Below are 17,295 nucleotides of genomic sequence, written 5' to 3' on the forward strand. Positions count from 1 at the left end.
CCCCACAACCCTCTTCTGCCCCTGTCGTGTCCCCGCCCACCCGGGCCTCCACATCGGCCTCTGCTGCCTGCCACCCGCCCCCCACCACAAGGAACCCCCCCCAAGCACCCGTCTCCCCACTCGGCAGACACCGCGGCAGAGGCCCGGCGGGTGTCCCGGCGGCGGGGGCACAGGGAGGGAGAGGTGGCCTTGCTGGGTGTCCTGCCCGGCGGGGGGGCCCCGGGCCGGGGCACTGGGCCGCGCTCACCTGTTCTGGGGCGGAGGCGGGGGGGCGGGCGCCCGCCCTCGGAGAGCAGCAGCGGAGATGAGTGAGTGAGGACGGAGGTCGGCGCCGGCGCGGCCAGCGGCCTCGGAGCGCACCGGACCGGTGGCGGGGCCTGGCCCTCGGGTCCGGCCACGGCGTCCCGAGAGTTCTGAGGGGCGGCCGTCTCTACTGTTCGGCGTCTTGGATGGGTGGGTTCACTTCCATGGTGGTTTTTTTTTCCTTTTGTCTTTTCTTTGTTGTGGTGGTTGTTGGTGGGGTTTTTGTTTTTGTTTTTGTTTTGCCTTTTTTCCTTTTTGCTTGTTTCCCTCCTGCGTGTGTGTGTCTGTTCTGTCTTTCCGGCCAGGCTGGGAGTCGGCAGGGTCGTCTCGCTCGCTCTAACTTTCCACTGAAAACGTGGGCCGGGGCCGGCAGTGCGGCCCCCTGGGATTCCCGCGACGAAGGAGCAGGGCGTGGGAAGAAATCTTTCTTATCCCAGATACCAGGACTGGGTGCCCAATGGGGACACACGGAGAGAGAGAGAGAGAGAGAGAGAGAGAGAGATGGGGGTCAGGCTCCCACCATGGACCGCACTGGCCACTGCCCGGTGCACCCGCCTCCCCGGGACCCCTGTCTCCCGTGTCCCAGACGTGTCATAACCTGCTAGGGGACCCCAGACAAGGCTGCTAGATGAAATGCAGGGTGCCCAGTGACAACCGATCTCTGGAGAAACCCCAGAGAAAACCCATTTACGGTGCAACTTCTGGTCTATACTTATGCTGCACCAATTTTTTGAAACTTGGCGACCGGAGCTGTTCACTTTGTTTTTGACAAATGTTAAAACGCTCCCCCCGCCAGATTCCCCACGAAGGAGGGACTATGCCTCCAGCCATCCTGTTTGCGCGGGGGCACCAGAGGGGAATTCCAACTCGGCCTGCGTGGCTCTGGCCCTTGCCTGGCCCCCACCTGGCCCTGGAGAGATCATGACCTCCACTTTCCATGGGGCTGAGGAGTAGGGGTCGGGGTGGGAGGGACTGGGGCACCGGCTCAGGGACGGTTCCAGCCTGGGTCTCCACAGGGAAGCCACAGAACAGCCCTTTCTGGAAAAGCATCCAATCCACCTTCGGGAGGCCGGCCCGGGAGCCCCCACCCCCCGCAACTCAGGCTGCTGCAGCGTCGCCCTCAGTCCCTCACCCCTGCTATCAATCAGTTGTGCTTTCCATCGGGCTGTCCCTGTGGGCCATCCCAGTGACCTGGCGCCCTGGCTCCCAGCCCCCCACCTCCAGCCAAGTTCAAGTTCATCTTGGCCATTACCTCATGTCTGGTTTCTGTTGGCAACCAGACAGACTCTGGGCGTGACCCTCCCCCATGGTGGCCTCCCCTCAGCCCTTCCTCCTTCCCCCTTCCAAGGCCTCTGGTCCCAGTAACTTAACATCCTCCCCCTGGCCTGGGGTGCGGGGGGGTGGTTGGTGAGGTCCCAGCTCTGGGCCCCCCCGGCCTGGCTGGAGTCACCAGCGTGCCTCCAGCATGTGGCTTAGCCCCTCTGGTCCCGGCTTACTCGTCTGCTGGGTGGGAGTCGTGTGCTTCTGGGCAGAAAGGATCCTGGTACAACATGTCAGCAGGGCCCCCCGGGGGGGGGGTCCCCATCACAGCGGAGAGTGGGTGGGGGTGTATGGGCCCATGGAGCCCCAGTCTGGGGACCAAAGTGATGGACGGCTCAGGACTTGGGGGGGCTGGTGGGGGGAGATGAAGAAGGCAGGTAACTGACCAAGGGGGAGAGGCACGGATGCGGAGAAGGGGATGTTGATCGGGGGAGGGGTACTAGTCTGGGAAGGGAAATTAACGCGGTGTAGAGGCGATGCTGGGGAGGGGGACGGTGGTGGGGGAGGGGCACTGTTGAGGGAGGGGCTGTTGATGGGGAAGAGGACATTGGCTGGGGGAGGGCACTGATGTGGGGGGAGAGGAAGACAGAAGATGGACAGGTGTGTGGGGGAAGCTGCTGGAGGCTGGGGGGGCGGAGCTGGGGGCTGGCGGGGGACAGGATAGCCAACGTCCCAGGAATAATGATGGCGGAGGCAGAAGTGCTGACTGGGTCAGAAATGAGAGGCCTCGAAGCTAAGAGCCCTTTGCATCAGGGCTCCAGGAGCGGGCAGCAGGTCTCATGGTCTGCTCCCTTCCCTTAAGGGTCTGCAGGGGGCAGGGAGCAGGCGCCTGACCCACTAGGGAACTGGGGCACCCTTAGTCCAGGGACCAGGGGTGCAGCTGGCGGCAGGGGCTCCCCGAGAGTGGCAGTCCCCGCTCACCCAGGTTGGGGCCTCACCTTGCCCACAGCCCAGACCCCTCGGGAGCCTCTCACCCAGCTGGCATCTCCCTTCCATGTCCTGGGGGCTCCAGCAACACCAGCCCCAGAAAGCTCTTTCTCATTTCCAGACCCAGCTGTGCCCCTCCCTCACTTAAAATCCCTCCACGGCTCCCCACGGCCCTGAGGACGAAGCCCACCTTCAGGATGTTTCTGTAGCATTTCCAGCCTTTGTCAGTGCCAAGCCCCTGCCTGGGCACCCCTGTCCTGCTCTCCTGCTGGCCAGCCTTTGTAGCGGCTCCAATCCCTCCCTCCCCAGGCAGGGCGCGAGGTGCCTCTTCCTGAGCTTCCTCCACACCAGCTGGGGCCCGCTGGCCAAGGGGCGGCCACGAGAAGCAGAGAACCAAAGTATGCCCTGGCCTGCCTCGGTTTCCCTCCTCTTCCAGAATATCTGCTGGAAGGCAGAGGTTGAGCATGGGGAGGTGGGGGGTTGGGAGCCTGGAGAAGAGTTAAGCAGGCAAGGCGTCCCCCAGCCACTTCGGTTTCCGAAGCAGATGGGACATTCCCAGCCTCTAACTGGGGGCAGGTGAGGAACCACGGGCTCCGGAGCCCTGGGGAGTGGGGGTGTCCATGCTGGGACTGACAGAGGGTGGCCACGGGATCCCCAAAACCCAATGTGCGGAGTCCTGGAGTCGCCCCAGCTTGCTGAGGGCCCCTGACCAAGGGGTCCCTGTCTGGATCCTAGCCAGAGCTCTGCCGAGGCAGAGTACTCAATATTTGGAGGGAGCAAGGGTATGTGGGGCCGTCTTTGCCCCCGGGTGCCCTTTCTAAAGAAAACTGGTCCTGAAGGAGCGCTCCCTGGGAGGTGTCTGAGGCCAGAGAATGAGACAGAGGTTCAGAGTGGGTAAAGCAGAGCCAGGTGTGAGCCCCGGCCTCCCGACCCCAGCATCACTGCTGAGGCCCCGGCAGGGAGGGCAGGCGACAGCTCCCCCGTACACTCTAGCCACTGCCAGCTGCCAGCAGCCGCCTGGTCGGCCCGGGAGGGTCCCCAGCTGATTCTGTCTTAGCTAAGGACAGGTCGAAGCCACTTCTCCACCTCCTTCCTAACCCCTGCCCATGCCCTGTGGCAGGAAACCCTCCCCCAGGACTGGAGGGACCACATGCGGCCTCGGGGCCCACAAACACACAGGCTCTGCGACCCCGGCAATCTGGAGATGCTGGGGAGCCCCGGGCTGCTCGCTCTGCAGATCCGGGCATTGGGGTCCTGCGGCGCCTGGCTGACAACCTCCCACACCCTCCCCGACACATACTGGGAAGCAGGGACTCCGGGCTCCAGACCCCACCCCCGGGCACCACCTGCCAACAGATGGCCAGCCAGCAGCGGCGCGGACTCAGACCCCAGACCCCATACCCCGGAAGCTGAGAGCCACGCATCTTAGCTCTGGACCCATCAGGGCTCTGCTCTCCCCTCCTGCGTGGCCTCAGGCAACTCGCTCTTCCTCTCTGAGGCCCCTGGTCTGGTCTTCCGCTCCCCCCCCCACCACCCTGCGGCACACTCGGCCCCATGGGGCACACTCAGCCTCAGCCCCCCTCTGCACATCAGAGACCGCGGCCCCGGGCGCGGGCTCTACTGGGGGGCCCCATCCCCCGTCTGCCTCCATTTCCCTGGCTGCCGCCGGAGTCCTCGAGTCCGCGGCTACCCTCGGTCCCCCTTCCTCATGCCCCCTCTGGCCAGCAGCACGGAAGGGGACGAAGGCTGGGGGCTGCAAGCTTGGGCGGACGTGCTGTGTGATCCTGGGCAGATCCCCTCGCCTCTGCGGGCCTCAGTCTTCCCATCTGTACAAATGGGCCTGGGGTGGTACCAGCCCCGGCCTCGTGGCAGCTTGGCCATGAGGGTCTCCCCGTTGGGAAGCGGCAAGCGGGGCTGGAGGCTGTACCACGTCCCCGGGCGCGGGCTCGAGGCCCTGGGAGGGTACGGGCAGCTGGACCCCCTACCACGCACAACGGCTACTGTGCCAGGGTTACAGCCGGAGTGGCGTGGGACCAGCAGGCCGGCCTCTCCCTGCGCCCCCAGGCGGGGCCCTCTGCCCTGCCCCGCCCCGCACCCCCCCAGCCGGCCTCTCGGCCCCTACCTGTGCCTGATAAATGCCCGCTGGATCCCTTGGTCCTAATCCCACAAAGGAACGGTTTGCAGGGGACGTGCCGGGCGTAGAGTAGGCTGCGGGGAGAGAGACCGAGAGCCCGTTAGCAAAGGGGGCTGTGCGGGAGCACCCAGAGAGAGTGGCCGCTGCCCAGGGTCACACAGCCGGCCTCCACACCCCACACCCGGCGTCTCCAAACCTGCCGCCCTCCCCGGCCGCTCCGGGCGCCCCGGAGAGCCCACAGTGCCGGGCCCTGGGGTCCCGCAGGCGGGGCATCTGCTGATGGAAGGCGCGAGATGAGATCCAGAACCAGAGACCGACCGTGCGTGACTCAGGGCCGTCTGCTCCCGCGGCCTGCACCCGAGCAGGGCGCGTGCATCACGGAGGGCGCGTCACTGACTCCTCCTCCTCTCGGAGGCCGCACGGGCAAGGCTGGGTGTTTGCGGCACACGCGCACACACGTTTCTAGTTACGCTCACGTTTAGAGTTGTGTCTTCTTCCCCCCCAGCTACGTGCCGCTGCTGAGGGAATAATTCTCAGCCCGAGGCTGCCGGGGAGGTTGGGGGCCTGGGACAGGCTGGGCCCAGGGTGGCGGGAGGGTCCCTGCGTGGGATCGGCCAAGCTGCCTGTGCCCCTAGAGCCGGGTGCGGAAGGAGAAGAGGGAGTTCAAGGCCCGGTCCTGTGGACCTGCAGAGGCCTCTACCCAGCGAGCGTGGCGGCTGGTCCCGTTTTACAGATGAGAGTGGTCAGGCCAGGGGGTATCCGGGCCAGTACTCTCTGCTCCCCGCCTGGCATGGCGCTGAATGTGCTCCCCGGTCTCGCTCCTCCCCTCCCTCCCCGCCAGCCGACTGGGTACCCTGCGACCTCGCTATTTTACGTCTTGAGAAAACAGGAGGCTCAGAGGGCAAGGACGTCCCCGTGAAGACACACGGGGACTGAGCTTCAGAGACGGGATTCAGACCCGGCGCCTACGCCACATCTGGCACAGAGAAAGCCCTTCCACTCCTGCAGCTGCCCTGGGTCCTGGCTGGCCCCGGATGGTGGGGACAGGGGCGCGCCTGCGGGGCCCCTCATACCCCAGCCAGGTGTGGTGAGAGAGATGCTCGGAGTGTGACGGGCAGACTGAGAGGTCTGGGGTTTCGGAGATCACCTGCTTGGGACACAACTGAGACGGCGTGGCGGGGCGGCCCGGGTAGGCAGCGCGGAGGAGCGTGCATGGCCCCCCTGAGCCTGCACGGGGGTTCAGGGAGAGCCACTCCTGATGGGGGTGGACTCCAGGACTGCGATTTTCGGAGCCACTTCCCAGCCTGGAGCAGCCCCGGCCTGGGGGGTGCAGGAGGACCAGCAAATGGTCATCTGGAACCACATCCAAAGGACGGAAAGTTCTAGAAGGCGAGGCAGTCAAACTCAAGGCCTTCTAAGGTCAGGTGGACAGGTGGGGACTATCCCATCCAGAGGCGTGGCCCAGCCTGGGTCACCAGCAGGAACGGAGCCCGTCGGGGCTGCGTTTTTTCTGTTGAGAACCCGCAACTCTGAAATATTCACGTGAACTGTCCTAACTCTAAGACAACAACAAACTTTCCTTTTCCACCAACAAAGGGCATCTGGGGGCCACCACTGCCCCCAAGGCCACCAGTCCGAGATCGTTACCTACTGCCACCTGCCTGCTGCGCAGAGGAGGGCGGAGGGGCCGGGAGCGGGCACGCAGGGACCCCAGACGCCCCTCTGGTCCTCTCCTGCCATTCCCTAGGGCTGCCTTGGCCCCAAGTGGGCCCGACCACATGGCCCCCGGGGCCTCTATCCGGGGACCCACCAAACTCACCGGTACCCCGCGGGCCGGGCCCGAACCCCTGACCCCAGCAGTCGGGGAGGGGGGAGGAGGGGGCCCCTCAGGGACGCCCGCCCTGCCACGGGCACCGCTTCCCGAGTGCTTACAGGGCGAGGTCGGCGACGTGCTTCCTCCCTCGGAGGTGGGTTTGGTGGCGGGGGGGAGCGCCAGCCGCGGGAGCCCAGGGGGCGGGGGTACCAGCATCTGAGCAGAAAGGCAGTGACTGGACATTTTGAGCTGACCACTTCCATTTAACTGGGAGGAACAGAGAGACAGGTGGTTAAGGCGGCGGGCGCCCCCTCTGCCTCGGGCGGCCAGCGATGGCCCTGCCGGGGGAGGGCCGGGCTTGGCGTGACCGGGCGAGTTTGGTGGGTACCGCTGCCGCCCCCTCGCCTGGCCCCGTAGGCTTCTAGAAGCATCCTGGGACCCTGTGTCTCCTCCTGAAGCCACTCTTCACCCATCTGTTCCTTCCACAAGACGCCACCTAGACCTGACCGGGGTCTGACCCCATGGGTGGGGCTGTACACTCCCCTTGTCCACCTCGCCCACAGCTCCAAAATGCAGAGGGCTCTGAACCCCGAAAGCTAGTCTGGAGAAGATGGGCCTGCGCCGAGGCCCCAGACCGTGTGTGACTTGGGGGGCAAACTGTGTGCTGTCCATTCCGGCACCTGGAACGGCCTTTGTGCTGACCTGGCCCGGCTCCCGGCACTTCAGGTAGGGCAACGCGGCCCCGCCGTCCACGAAACCATTTAAGACGGGGACTGCCTGACGGAGGGCCCCCCGGGGAGGTCCCCTGGAGCCCCGTGTGGGCAGGTGGCCCCGTGGGGCAGAGGGGAGGCCCAAGCCCCCCAGACTCACCGGTCCAGGCTGCTGGCTGGCTGGGTCACAGGCCAGCGACACGAGATCTTTGAGCGGGTCCTGGGGGTTGAGGTGAGGCGGGTAGCGGATGGCCGTGTGCGGGAAGTAGGTGGAGGCCGTCTGGGGCAGGATGGAGGTCGTGGGGAAGTGCAGGGCAGAGGACGGGTGAGGGCTCCGGGCGATCCCTGTGGAGCGCGGGAGGGCGGTCAGTGCAGGCTCGGGCTGCGGACACGGTCTCTCTGCGACTGGGTCTGCAGCCACGAGCCCCCAACAAAGCAAGTCCCGGCTTCACGCGCTCAAGCTTGAGCAGCTCTACCATACGCCCAGGGGTTTCTGGTGTCACCATTTTTTAAAGCAGATTCCACACCCAGCATGGAGCCCCACATGGGGCTTGAACTCACGACCCTGAACTGAGGTCGAGAGTCGGACACTGAACCAATGGAGCCCCCCAGGCGCCTCGGTTCCATCTGGTTTTAAGACAGGACATGGAGGCTCTCTGAGGTTATGTTCCCCGTCCCAGACCAAGTAGCCGGCAGGTGGCAGACCCAGGGCTGCCCCACAGCCCGCCCCAGGGCTCAGCCCGCTCTCTGTAGACCGTGTACTGGTTTCTAGCACATTCTCTGGGCAACCAGTATGACAGCTCCTTTTAGGACACTCTTATCATCCTGAAAAGCAACCCTGTCCCCATCAGCGGTCACCCCCGTCCCCTCCCCAACAACCACGAGTCCCCACCGGCCCCCTTCCCGTCCGTGGAGGAGCCTGGTCTGGGCGTGTCACACGCGTGGACTCACACCCCGTGCGGTATGGCCTTCAGTGTCTGGTTCCCTCCCCAAGCGTCGTAGGCTCGGGGTCCGCCCGTGAGGGCGCCTCGCTCCTGCTCGCGGTGAGCAACGGGCCTGTGTCGGACTTGCTTCCTTTCCTTCTTCTAAACCACCCGGTAACTCTTCGTATGTTCGCTCTCTTTCTAGAACATTTCCATCCCCCCAACCGCAGCCCTGCTTCCATGACCACTCGCTCCCCTCCTCTCTCCTGCTGCCAGTGAACAGGGTGGACGTCTGGCTTCTCGGGCCCCAGGTCCTCCTGCAGCTCCTGGGCTCTGCCCACCACCGCCTGGGAGCCGCCGCAGACGGCGTGTCCACGGGTGGACGCGGCCAGGCAGCCCCAGAACCCGCGTGCGCGTCTGCCCTCGTGGGGCACCAGAGCATCATCATCGTGAAAACCGGCTCCCCGGCGACATTCAAGCCCTCGATCTAGCTCATTTGGTCCTAAACACAGTCCCCTGTACCCCCTGGGTGGCCTCCACGTGACCTGGCCTGTGTCCACCCCCTTCTGGGATCTCCCGACCCTCTGCGGGCTGAGCGTAAGATAAGACGAGCAGGCGGAGGGGCCAGCCCAGCCCAGAGCCCCTTCTGGTACAGACGGGGACACTGAGGCCCGAGAGGCGATCAGGGCCAGGTGCCCCGAACCATGGCACGTCCAGGTGTTCTTGTCTGGCCGGGAGGCGACGGCCATAGGACTCATGTTCAGAGGGCCCGAGGGGCGTCCCTGGCCGAGAGGGACCTGGTCGGAGGGACCGCCGCGTGCTCACCGCTGTGCACGGCGATGACAGGCCGGTGGTGCTGGGTGAAGGTGGAGAGGCGAGGGGAGTCCTGGGGAGACGGGCTGTGGAAAGGTGACTTGTCCATCTCCGTCTTCTTTACCGGCGACGAGATGCCTGCGTGGGGGGAGTCCGAAGGTCACAGGGCCGCAGGCAGCCAGAGCCCGGCCCTTCCTTCTCCCAGCACCCCGGGGGGCGAGGGCCCGGGAGCCCACTGTCCGGGGGCGGGGGGCGGGAAACTGGGGCTACGAGCACAGAGGGGGTGGTCGCCCAGGGTCACGTGGGCCATGGAGCGAGGCGCCTGGGGCCCATGGAGGGCTGAGGACATCAGGCCTGGCCCCCGCCTTCTCTCCTGGACACAGGCCGGTCCGCTCAGGGCTGCCCCGACCCCCTGGGCCACCAGGGCCCTGGACAGAAGGCCACAGGATCCCTCGGGAAGGTCCGCCTGGCAGAGGTGAGCCGGCAGGACGCGTGCGGACCTCATCCTTGCTGCGGTGAGGACAGAATTTCCTGTGGGGCCATCGTGAGGGGCAAGGGAGGCGGGGCACGACAGCTGTCAGACCAGGGCCTGGCACCCGCCCGGCCTGCAGCCCCAGCCCAGGGATCTCACCGTCTCCCCAGGGCCCCCGGGGGCCCTCCAGAAACAGGCGAGCCCCCTGCGCCCCCACCCCTGCCATCGCCCAGATGTGTCGGTGGAAGGTGCTAAGGGCAGAGTCCCAGGCCCGGCTCCACCCCTGCGGCCAGAATCTCGAGGGGCAGGGTCTGCAGACAGCTCTGCTCAGAAATGATTTTTAAGAATATTACCCAGAGTGACATGTACCCACAGAGACCCAGAGTGGACTCAGGCCCGTTGGGGTGTGCCTTCCCTCCCACCGAGCACTGCGGACGTAGGGGCCGGCCATCGGGGGGGGGCCTTCCCGCCTGCTGCAGGCCAGACAGCATCCTGGCCACCCCCCAGCAGCCCCCACAGTGTGGCAAGCACACCCTGGGTCCCCGGGCCGAGTCGCCCTGGCGGGAGCCACTCAGTTTCCAGGATATCCGGTCACACAGGCCCCCCAGCCCCCTCCTGCGCTGTGCTCCCTTGGCCATGCTGTGGGGTCCTGCCTCTCATGGTCCCTCCCACAGCCATGCTGGTGGTGACCAGCTCTGGGAACCAGCACCCCCCTCCACAGCCACGGGGGCAGCCCGGAGGTTCCGCTGTTACAACCCCGCTCACTAGACCGGCACGCACGCGGTGCGGGGAGCGCGTGAGCCCCGGGACCTGCGTCGGTGGGCCTGGATGCTGGGCAGCCACGATTTCCCAGGGAACCGCTCTGCCCCGAACAGCCATCAGCTGGCCCCATCACCGTCACTCTCTGGGAGGGGCCAAGGGGGCGTTGAGCAGTGTCCCCAGCCCCAACACCTCGGAGCCAGGAGCCCCTTCCCAGAGCTGGAGCAGCGACAGCCCTGTCCTGATGTCGGCCTGGGGTCCCTGGGGGTAGAGTGGGCAGGGCACATCTGGTACCGCTCCCAGCAGCCCGGGGCAGGGCTCCCAGGAGTCACTCTCACTCCACAGATGGGGACCCTGGCTCAAGGCCACCAAGCGGAGAAGCGGTGGAACTGACTCCGACCTCCACCAGCCACGCCCTGCACCCCTCCTGCCCCTGCCGCAGCTCCATGAGAGGAGGGAAGCCCCCCCACGTGACAGAGAGAGCAGGGAGTCGCCTGCCTCACCCAGTACCATAACTGTATGTGGGGGGGGGGGGGATGCCCCTGGCAGGACGGCCCCAGGAGCAGCAGGAACCAAGCAGTCTGGAGGGTGCCCCTTTCTGGCCCTCAGAGGTGCGTCATCAGGGAAGGCCTCGGGAGGGGGTGGCCAGGAGGAGGAAAGGCACTCCTAACCTGGGCACAGACAGGGCAAAGGCCTGAGAGGTGGGGCTGTGGGGCTGCTGCCGGGGGCAGGGGGGACAGGATCCCTCCCCCACTCCCAGGCCTCTGCCGCCCAGGTACGGGATGCTGTGGAGGGGTGGGGGGGCTGTTAGCTGAGCCCTGCCCTTGTGGCCAGAGCAGAGGAAGGGAGAGGGTGCTCTAATCAGCTTAGCCCTCTTAACGAGCAGCTAATTGGGGGCTGTCTAGACAGGAAGCTGGAGGAAGCCAGGAGGAGGAGAAAATGGGGGAGGGGGGAAGAGATGGGAAGGGGAGGAGAGCGAGGCGGGGCAGAGGAGGGGGGAGGAGGGCAGAAGGGGGAGGGGGAGGGGGAGGATGAGAATCTATCTTTCCCACCAGGCTGGGAGCACCCACAGGGCCCGAGGCACCCACACTGCGGGGGTTTATACTGAGGGCCTCGAAGGAGGGAGCCAGTTTGCCATCACCGGAGACAACCAACGGAGGCTAGAGGGGACAGATCCCCTCTGACATCCCCCCCCCACCCCCCCTGTACCCAGCCAAAGCGGGTGTGGGCTCCGCCCCGTCCTGCCCCACGGCTGCCACTTCATGCTCAATGCAGGAAGTTCAGACCAAGCTCCACTGACTCTCTCAAACATTTCCTTCCTTTTAATGTTTTTGGGTCTTTTGGTGCTTCCTGCATTGAAAGCTAGCTTTCTGACTCCCACCCCTTCACTTTTTCTCATCCACAGACTCAAGGCTATAATTTTTCCTCTCGGGGCTGCGGTGGCTACATCACAGAGGCTGTCCTCTGCCTCTAAACAGCATGTTCATATGTAGACCGTCTCGCTAATCAGAGCCAACGAAGAGTGCTCTCAGCTTCCAAGCAGTAAATGGCGGGGCAGAAGTTAACGGTCTCCTCAGTACCCTTCTTCCTTAGTAGCAGAACCCTTAAATTTGAGATGGGCACATACTTGTTGAAAATGACATCTCCTAGTCCCTCGGAGCACAGTGTGGCCATACCACCAACTCAGGGGCACAGAGATTAAACAAGGGAAGTTAAGTGCATTTTCTGAGCATTATTCTTAAAGGGCAAGGACATGCTCAGACTTGACCCTTCTACTCTCCTGCTGGCTGGAAAACAGACATGATGGCTGGAGCTCCGGCAGCTGTCTTGGACCATGAGGTGGGAACGAAAACCACATTCACTGGAGCATAAGGCAGGAGCCCAAGTCCTGCACAACGATACACGTCCCAGCGTTGCTGATGGCTAAACATTCACTTTCGAGAGAAAGTAATTCTCATTTCTCACAATCAAACTTAAAGCCTTATTAAATGCAGGATTTTAACAGAGGCAAACCTGACAGAAACAGGGAATGCACAGAGAGAGCGAGTCACAGAGACTCTCTGACCCATAAATCAGAGCCTATAAAGAGCAGATCCTCCCAAAGCTAGGTAGCTGCTCTGAGAGCCGGCCCAAGCGAAGAGCAAGGACTCTCAGGGCTCGAATGCTACAACCAGATGTCCTAGAGACCGACTCCTAGAGATGAGAATTTTATAAAGACACAAAGAATGAACTGTGCCCCCGGCACTTACCCTGTACTTCAAGAAAGTGGCTTTAATCACGTGCCTCCTTCCGCCTCCAGGAGAGAACAGTTAGCTCATCAATCCCACTTGGGACACAAGGAAACCGGGGGGCTCAGAGAAGTCAAGTCACCTGCCCAAAGTTACACAGCCCACACAGCGAGGCAGCGGTCCAGCCGCATGTCAAATCCCGGTCTCTCTGCTCTACCGATCACGTTAACTGCCTTCCAGGAATCCTGCAGGTGCGACGGACACTCTGCATAGACGGAGTTTTAAAGACAAGCAGGCCCTCGGGGGACAGGAGACAAGCAAGGCCCTCTTCGGGTTTGGTGGGTGCGCAGGCTGTGCCAGGCTCGTTTTAGGGGCACCGGATGCGCTGCCGCACGTCACCCCCACGACAACCGCGGGCGGGGCTGCAGGCACCAACAACCCCATTTCGCAGAGCAGGAGACCGAGGCTCAGCGCAGCGGCTGCCCAGCGCCCAGGTCGGCGACCCCGGGCTACTCCGTGGCGCGAGCCCCCATGACGCGCCAGGGTCGGGACGCGGCGGGGCTTCCGACAGCTGCGGCGCGGGGCCCGCGGAGGCTCCGCGCGTCGCCACGGACGCCGCGCCCGGGGAGAGGCAAGCGCGGGGCCGCCCTGCGCCCCAGGTCGCGACCATCCCCGAGGCCGGCGCGCTGCAGAGCAGCCGCGGCGCAGACGGGGACCCCCGGGCAGGGAAAGCCGCGCCGGGGCCCTGGGGAGCCGAACGGGCCGCCCCGAGCGGGAGCCCACGCAGGCAGCAGCGCGACAGGCGGACACGAGGGCGTCGGGGGAAGAGCGACGGGGCCCCGAGGGCGCGGCACTCTGTCGCGGGGACGCGAGCTCCCCGGGAACACGCGGACCCAGGCAGAGGGGACCCCGCTGACGACGGTCTGTGGCCGACCCCGGGGGGCAGCGCCTGCTCCTCGGAGGCGCTGCCGAGTCTACTGCGGAAGCCGCGGAGACGGACCCCACGGGGATGGAGCCTTACCGGGCAGCGCACACGCTCCGCTCTCCGCGTCCTAGCGGAACCAAAGAGCTCGGGAACGACAGCCCGGACTCCCAGCGGCGAACCGCCCGCGCGACTACAATTCCCAGGAGGCTCCGCGGCTCCACACCCCCCGAGCCTTCCCGCACCCGGGGGGCCCGCGCAGTGCCTGCCGGAATATGTAGTCCCCGCCGCTGTAAGGCCGACGCCGAGGCCGGCTCCGCCCCCGCCGCCAGCCCCACCTCCTTCCATGTCCTCAGTCCAGTTGCGGCTGCTACTCGTGGGAGAGCTGGGTGAGGTGTAGTAATCGCCGCCGGGGCTCGTGTCCACGTCTTCCTCCATCGAGCCCGATTTGTGCCGCTTGCTCCTAAAGGGTGAGGGAAGGAGAGAGCAAGCCCGTTACCGTGGCCACCCGAGGGTGCCGGGCGGGCGGCGCTGACTTCCGGGCCCTGGAGGGCGGGCGAGCGGGGTGCTCTCGCGAGACGTCGCGGGAGCCGCGTGAACACCGGCCTCCACCTGCCTCCACCTGCCTCCACCTGCCCATTGCGCCGACGGGACGCGCGCGGCCGGGGGCGGAGAGGGGCTCGGGCCGGGCAGGCGGCAAGCTAGCGGGCTGCGGACGGAAACCCCGGAGGCCTGGCTCGTCACGGGGCCTGCCGTGGACCCTAGAACCTCGCGGCCGGACCACGGTCCCATTTTACAGATGGGGAAGCCCGCGCAGACGGTGTGACCTGCTCCAGGTTGCAGAGCGAGACCCGGTGTCTGCCTTCTGGTGGGCTCTCAAGGGCCGGGCTCACGGGACTCAAAGCTGGGGGGGACGCTGCCTGGGGCGTCGGGGCTGGGGAAAGCAGCGCTTGGGGCTGGGTTTTGAAGGATCAGTAGGAGTTTACCACGTGGCCCTTGAAAGCAGGCACTGCTGGGAGAGGAATGAGCCATCGGGGGGGGGGGTCAGATGGGCGTGGGGGAGGGTTCGTTGAATGCCCCCAAAGCGGGGACCAGGCACGTACCCGCTGGAGGAAGTGCTGGGTAGGGTTCTTCTCATGCCTGTGCTGGCTGGATTCAGGTCATATGCCAGGTGCCCCTGGAGCTCCCCAAGGGAGAAGTTGGGTCCTGTCCCAGTCACCACGGGGGCTGCGGAGGGCAAGAAAGAGCAGAGTGAGAGATGGCAAGGTCCAGGGCTGCCCTGTGCCCTGGAGGGTGCCGAGAACCATCTGGGGGCTAGCCAGTCCCAAAGGGAACCCCTTCCCTGATCGGCGTGGTTCCTGATTTGGCTAAAACTGTTCTTATCCTATGGATCAGAAGAGCAATGCCTGCAAGAGAGGCCGGGGGCACGCTGCAAGGCAAAGCCAGAGCTGGGGGCCAAGCCTCCGAGTGCTCCCTGAGGCCAGGCTCTGCTGATGGGCAGGGAGGACCACGGTCAGGGTGAAGGCCGGACAGTGCCCAGGACTCCCTGGGGTGGAATTCAGTCGGGGTGTCCCAGGAGTAGGTCCCCAGCAGGTCCATTAGGAAGGTAAGGGAACAGGAGGCAGAGAGAGGAAGGGGATGGGGCCCTTTGGGATCTCCTCCTGGAGGGGGCGGGAGGCCCCCGGAAAGGACACAGGGGCAGGTTTTCCAGCACCCTCCATCCAGCATGTGGAGTCTGTTAACTGGGAAGGAGCACAATTGTGGCCCTGACCTTGGGCTCTAGGAGGGCCTGGATGCCACCCTCCCTAGGAACCTTGGCTTGGTGACAGGGGAGTGGGGCAGGGTGATGGGCTCCTCGCCTCTCCCTGAGGACCCTTTCTCTCTCAGAGCCATGCCCCCCCCAAAGCCCCTTCTCCTTCTCCAGTGCCCCTCCCCTGTGGGGGTCCCTCCCCCTCCGGATCCCAGCACAGGGTGGGCGGGGACACTCACTCCGGGACACTTGGATGAGCTCCGTGACACTGAACACACCGGAGGTGACAAAGCTCTCCTGGAAATCCGTGGTGTCTGGAACAGGGAGAAAACGGGGCTCACTGGATCTGTTTCCTTCTTCAACACGCCAGGCGCTGGAGAGGTCGCCCTGTCTACCCCCTGCAGCCCCACGGCAAGAGGGAGGTAGAAGCTGGATCCGGGTTCGAATCTCGGCTCTGCTGTCCAGATCTGATCTTGGGCAAGTCACTGCCCATCCCTGAGCCTCTCTGCTCCCTAATCTCGGAAGTGGAGGCCGCACACCCCGCCACCTAGGGAGGCTTACACGTAGAAATCAGCTGCCCAGGAGGGGCTGGACTGCTTTCTTCCCGTCACTCCTTACAACATGCGATGCCCCATCTTCTTACCCCTCCCCCTCCAGACTGGGAGCTCTGTGATGTTCTGTGTGCCCGGGTCCCACAGTGTCCCTAGCGCCCAGACCAGAGCCAGGCCAGCAGCAGCGGCTTAGAACCAAAGGCTGAATGGAGGGTCCCCCTGCAGCAGTTAAAAATCCCCAGTGTCCCCAGAACCACTTCTGCCTAATGATAGAGGAAGAGGGACCTGCCTCTCCGGTGTGGGGTGGCCAGGGCTCATTTTATGGGTTTGGAAACAGGTTGGCTCCGAGAGGGCGGGAGGCCTGGCTGACCTCAGACAGCTGGGAAGTCTGTTGTGCCCCCAGAGGTCCACTCGGGCAGGACTCAACTTGACAAGCACTGACCAAGTGCCTTCAGTGTCCAGTTCCAAGCTAGGCGCTGTGGACACTGTGGGAACGAGGCATTCACAGTGGCCCGCTGTCTTGGGACTCACTGTCCAGTGTGGGCAGTGGACACCACGTGACTTCAGTGAGGCACAAAACCCTGTATGTAAATGTGCACAGAGCCATGGTTTACGACAGCCCCGACTGGAAACAATCCATCAGCATACTAACGGAGCCACAAAACGTGGCCCATCCACACAGGGAGCATCCCTTGGCCTCGAGCAGGAGTGAGGCGCCCCACATGCTGCATGGGGATGGACCCCAAGCCCATGACGCTCAGGGAGGGAACCACATGGGGTGTGAGCCCACGCGTGTGACACGTCCAGAACAGGCTCCTCCACGGACAGGAAGGGGGTTCGTGAGGGCTGGGGGGAGGGGATGGGGTTGCTTTTCAGGTGATGGAATGTTCTGGAACTAGACGGTGATGATTGCACAACAGCGCGAATGCACTTAATGCCACTAAGTGTACATTTGCTGTTACGTGAATTTAACCACAATAAAAATAAGTTTAGGATCATGAAGTCCAAGGCACCATGTGTCGTGCGGTGGTGGGCGGGCAGGGCTGGGGGGCCTGCTGGAAAGGGGAGCTGCTTTACACAAAGGACTCTCAGGAGGCCTTGCTGTGGGTGACATTTTGCCAGGACCTCCAGGTAGGGGTGGATAAGAGGAGCGGGTGCATTAAAATCGAGGAAATGGCACGGAACAGCAATTGTTGGTTGCCATGATTGGAGTGATCTTAAACGTGCTGTTTTGCTGCCTCCCCGGGCGCCACGATATTCCCACCCGTGGCCCATGCAAAGGCCCTGGGGTTGGAGGCCAACAGGGCTGGAGTGAAAGGAGCCAGGAAGGGTGGTCAGAGTGGGGACCAGACCAGCCGGTGGGGAGCTCTAAGCTTTTTGGGGTGGTGAGAGCAGTTCTGCCCCAGGGGGCAGCACGGGAGCTGACCTTGGTGCCCAGCTTCCCCCCCGCCCCGCTGTGGGAGACCCAAACCCTGGACCTTCCAGAAACTGCAGCCTCCCTGGTTAGGAGCTTTGCGAACACCATTTCTTGTGCAATTACTATATTCCCAGCCCCGTGCTGGGGGGGCTCAGAGCCACAACATCCCTGGGAGGACAGGGTGAAGGCCCCCCAGTGTCCAGGGGAAGTGGCCATGGCCATTTCCTGCCACCCAGCTGGCCAGCTGGTGTCA

At 64.3% G+C, this 17,295-nt stretch overlaps 1 protein-coding gene across 4 annotated transcripts in view; it reads right to left on the reverse strand.

Annotated features, from left to right (window-relative positions):
- Positions 1–492: 492 nt before the first annotated feature.
- NFIC (nuclear factor I C) overlaps positions 493–17,295 on the reverse strand; it is a 53,114-nt gene continuing 36,311 nt past the window's right edge. Inside the window, exons 4-11 of one of the 4 annotated variants that reach the window (XM_045086762.1) lie at positions 15,314–15,388; positions 14,428–14,551; positions 13,663–13,787; positions 8,956–9,081; positions 7,368–7,552; positions 6,617–6,764; positions 4,673–4,758; positions 493–749 (exon numbers count right to left, since the gene is read on the reverse strand). In XM_045086762.1, the coding sequence (XP_044942697.1) occupies positions 732–749; positions 4,673–4,758; positions 6,617–6,764; positions 7,368–7,552; positions 8,956–9,081; positions 13,663–13,787; positions 14,428–14,551; positions 15,314–15,388 (887 nt within the window). In that variant the 3' untranslated portion in view covers positions 493–731. The remainder of the gene's footprint in view (positions 750–4,672; positions 4,759–6,616; positions 6,765–7,367; positions 7,553–8,955; positions 9,082–13,662; positions 13,788–14,427; positions 14,552–15,313; positions 15,389–17,295) is intronic. The other 3 variants (XM_045086772.1, XM_045086753.1, XM_045086780.1) reach the window with 3 other exon arrangements.

The sequence above is a fragment of the Mustela putorius genome, unplaced genomic scaffold (genome assembly GCF_011764305.1).
Source record: "Mustela putorius furo isolate JIRA1106 unplaced genomic scaffold, ASM1176430v1.1 tig00000095_pilon_pilon_pilon, whole genome shotgun sequence".
Classification (NCBI taxonomy): domain Eukaryota; kingdom Metazoa; phylum Chordata; class Mammalia; order Carnivora; family Mustelidae; genus Mustela; species Mustela putorius.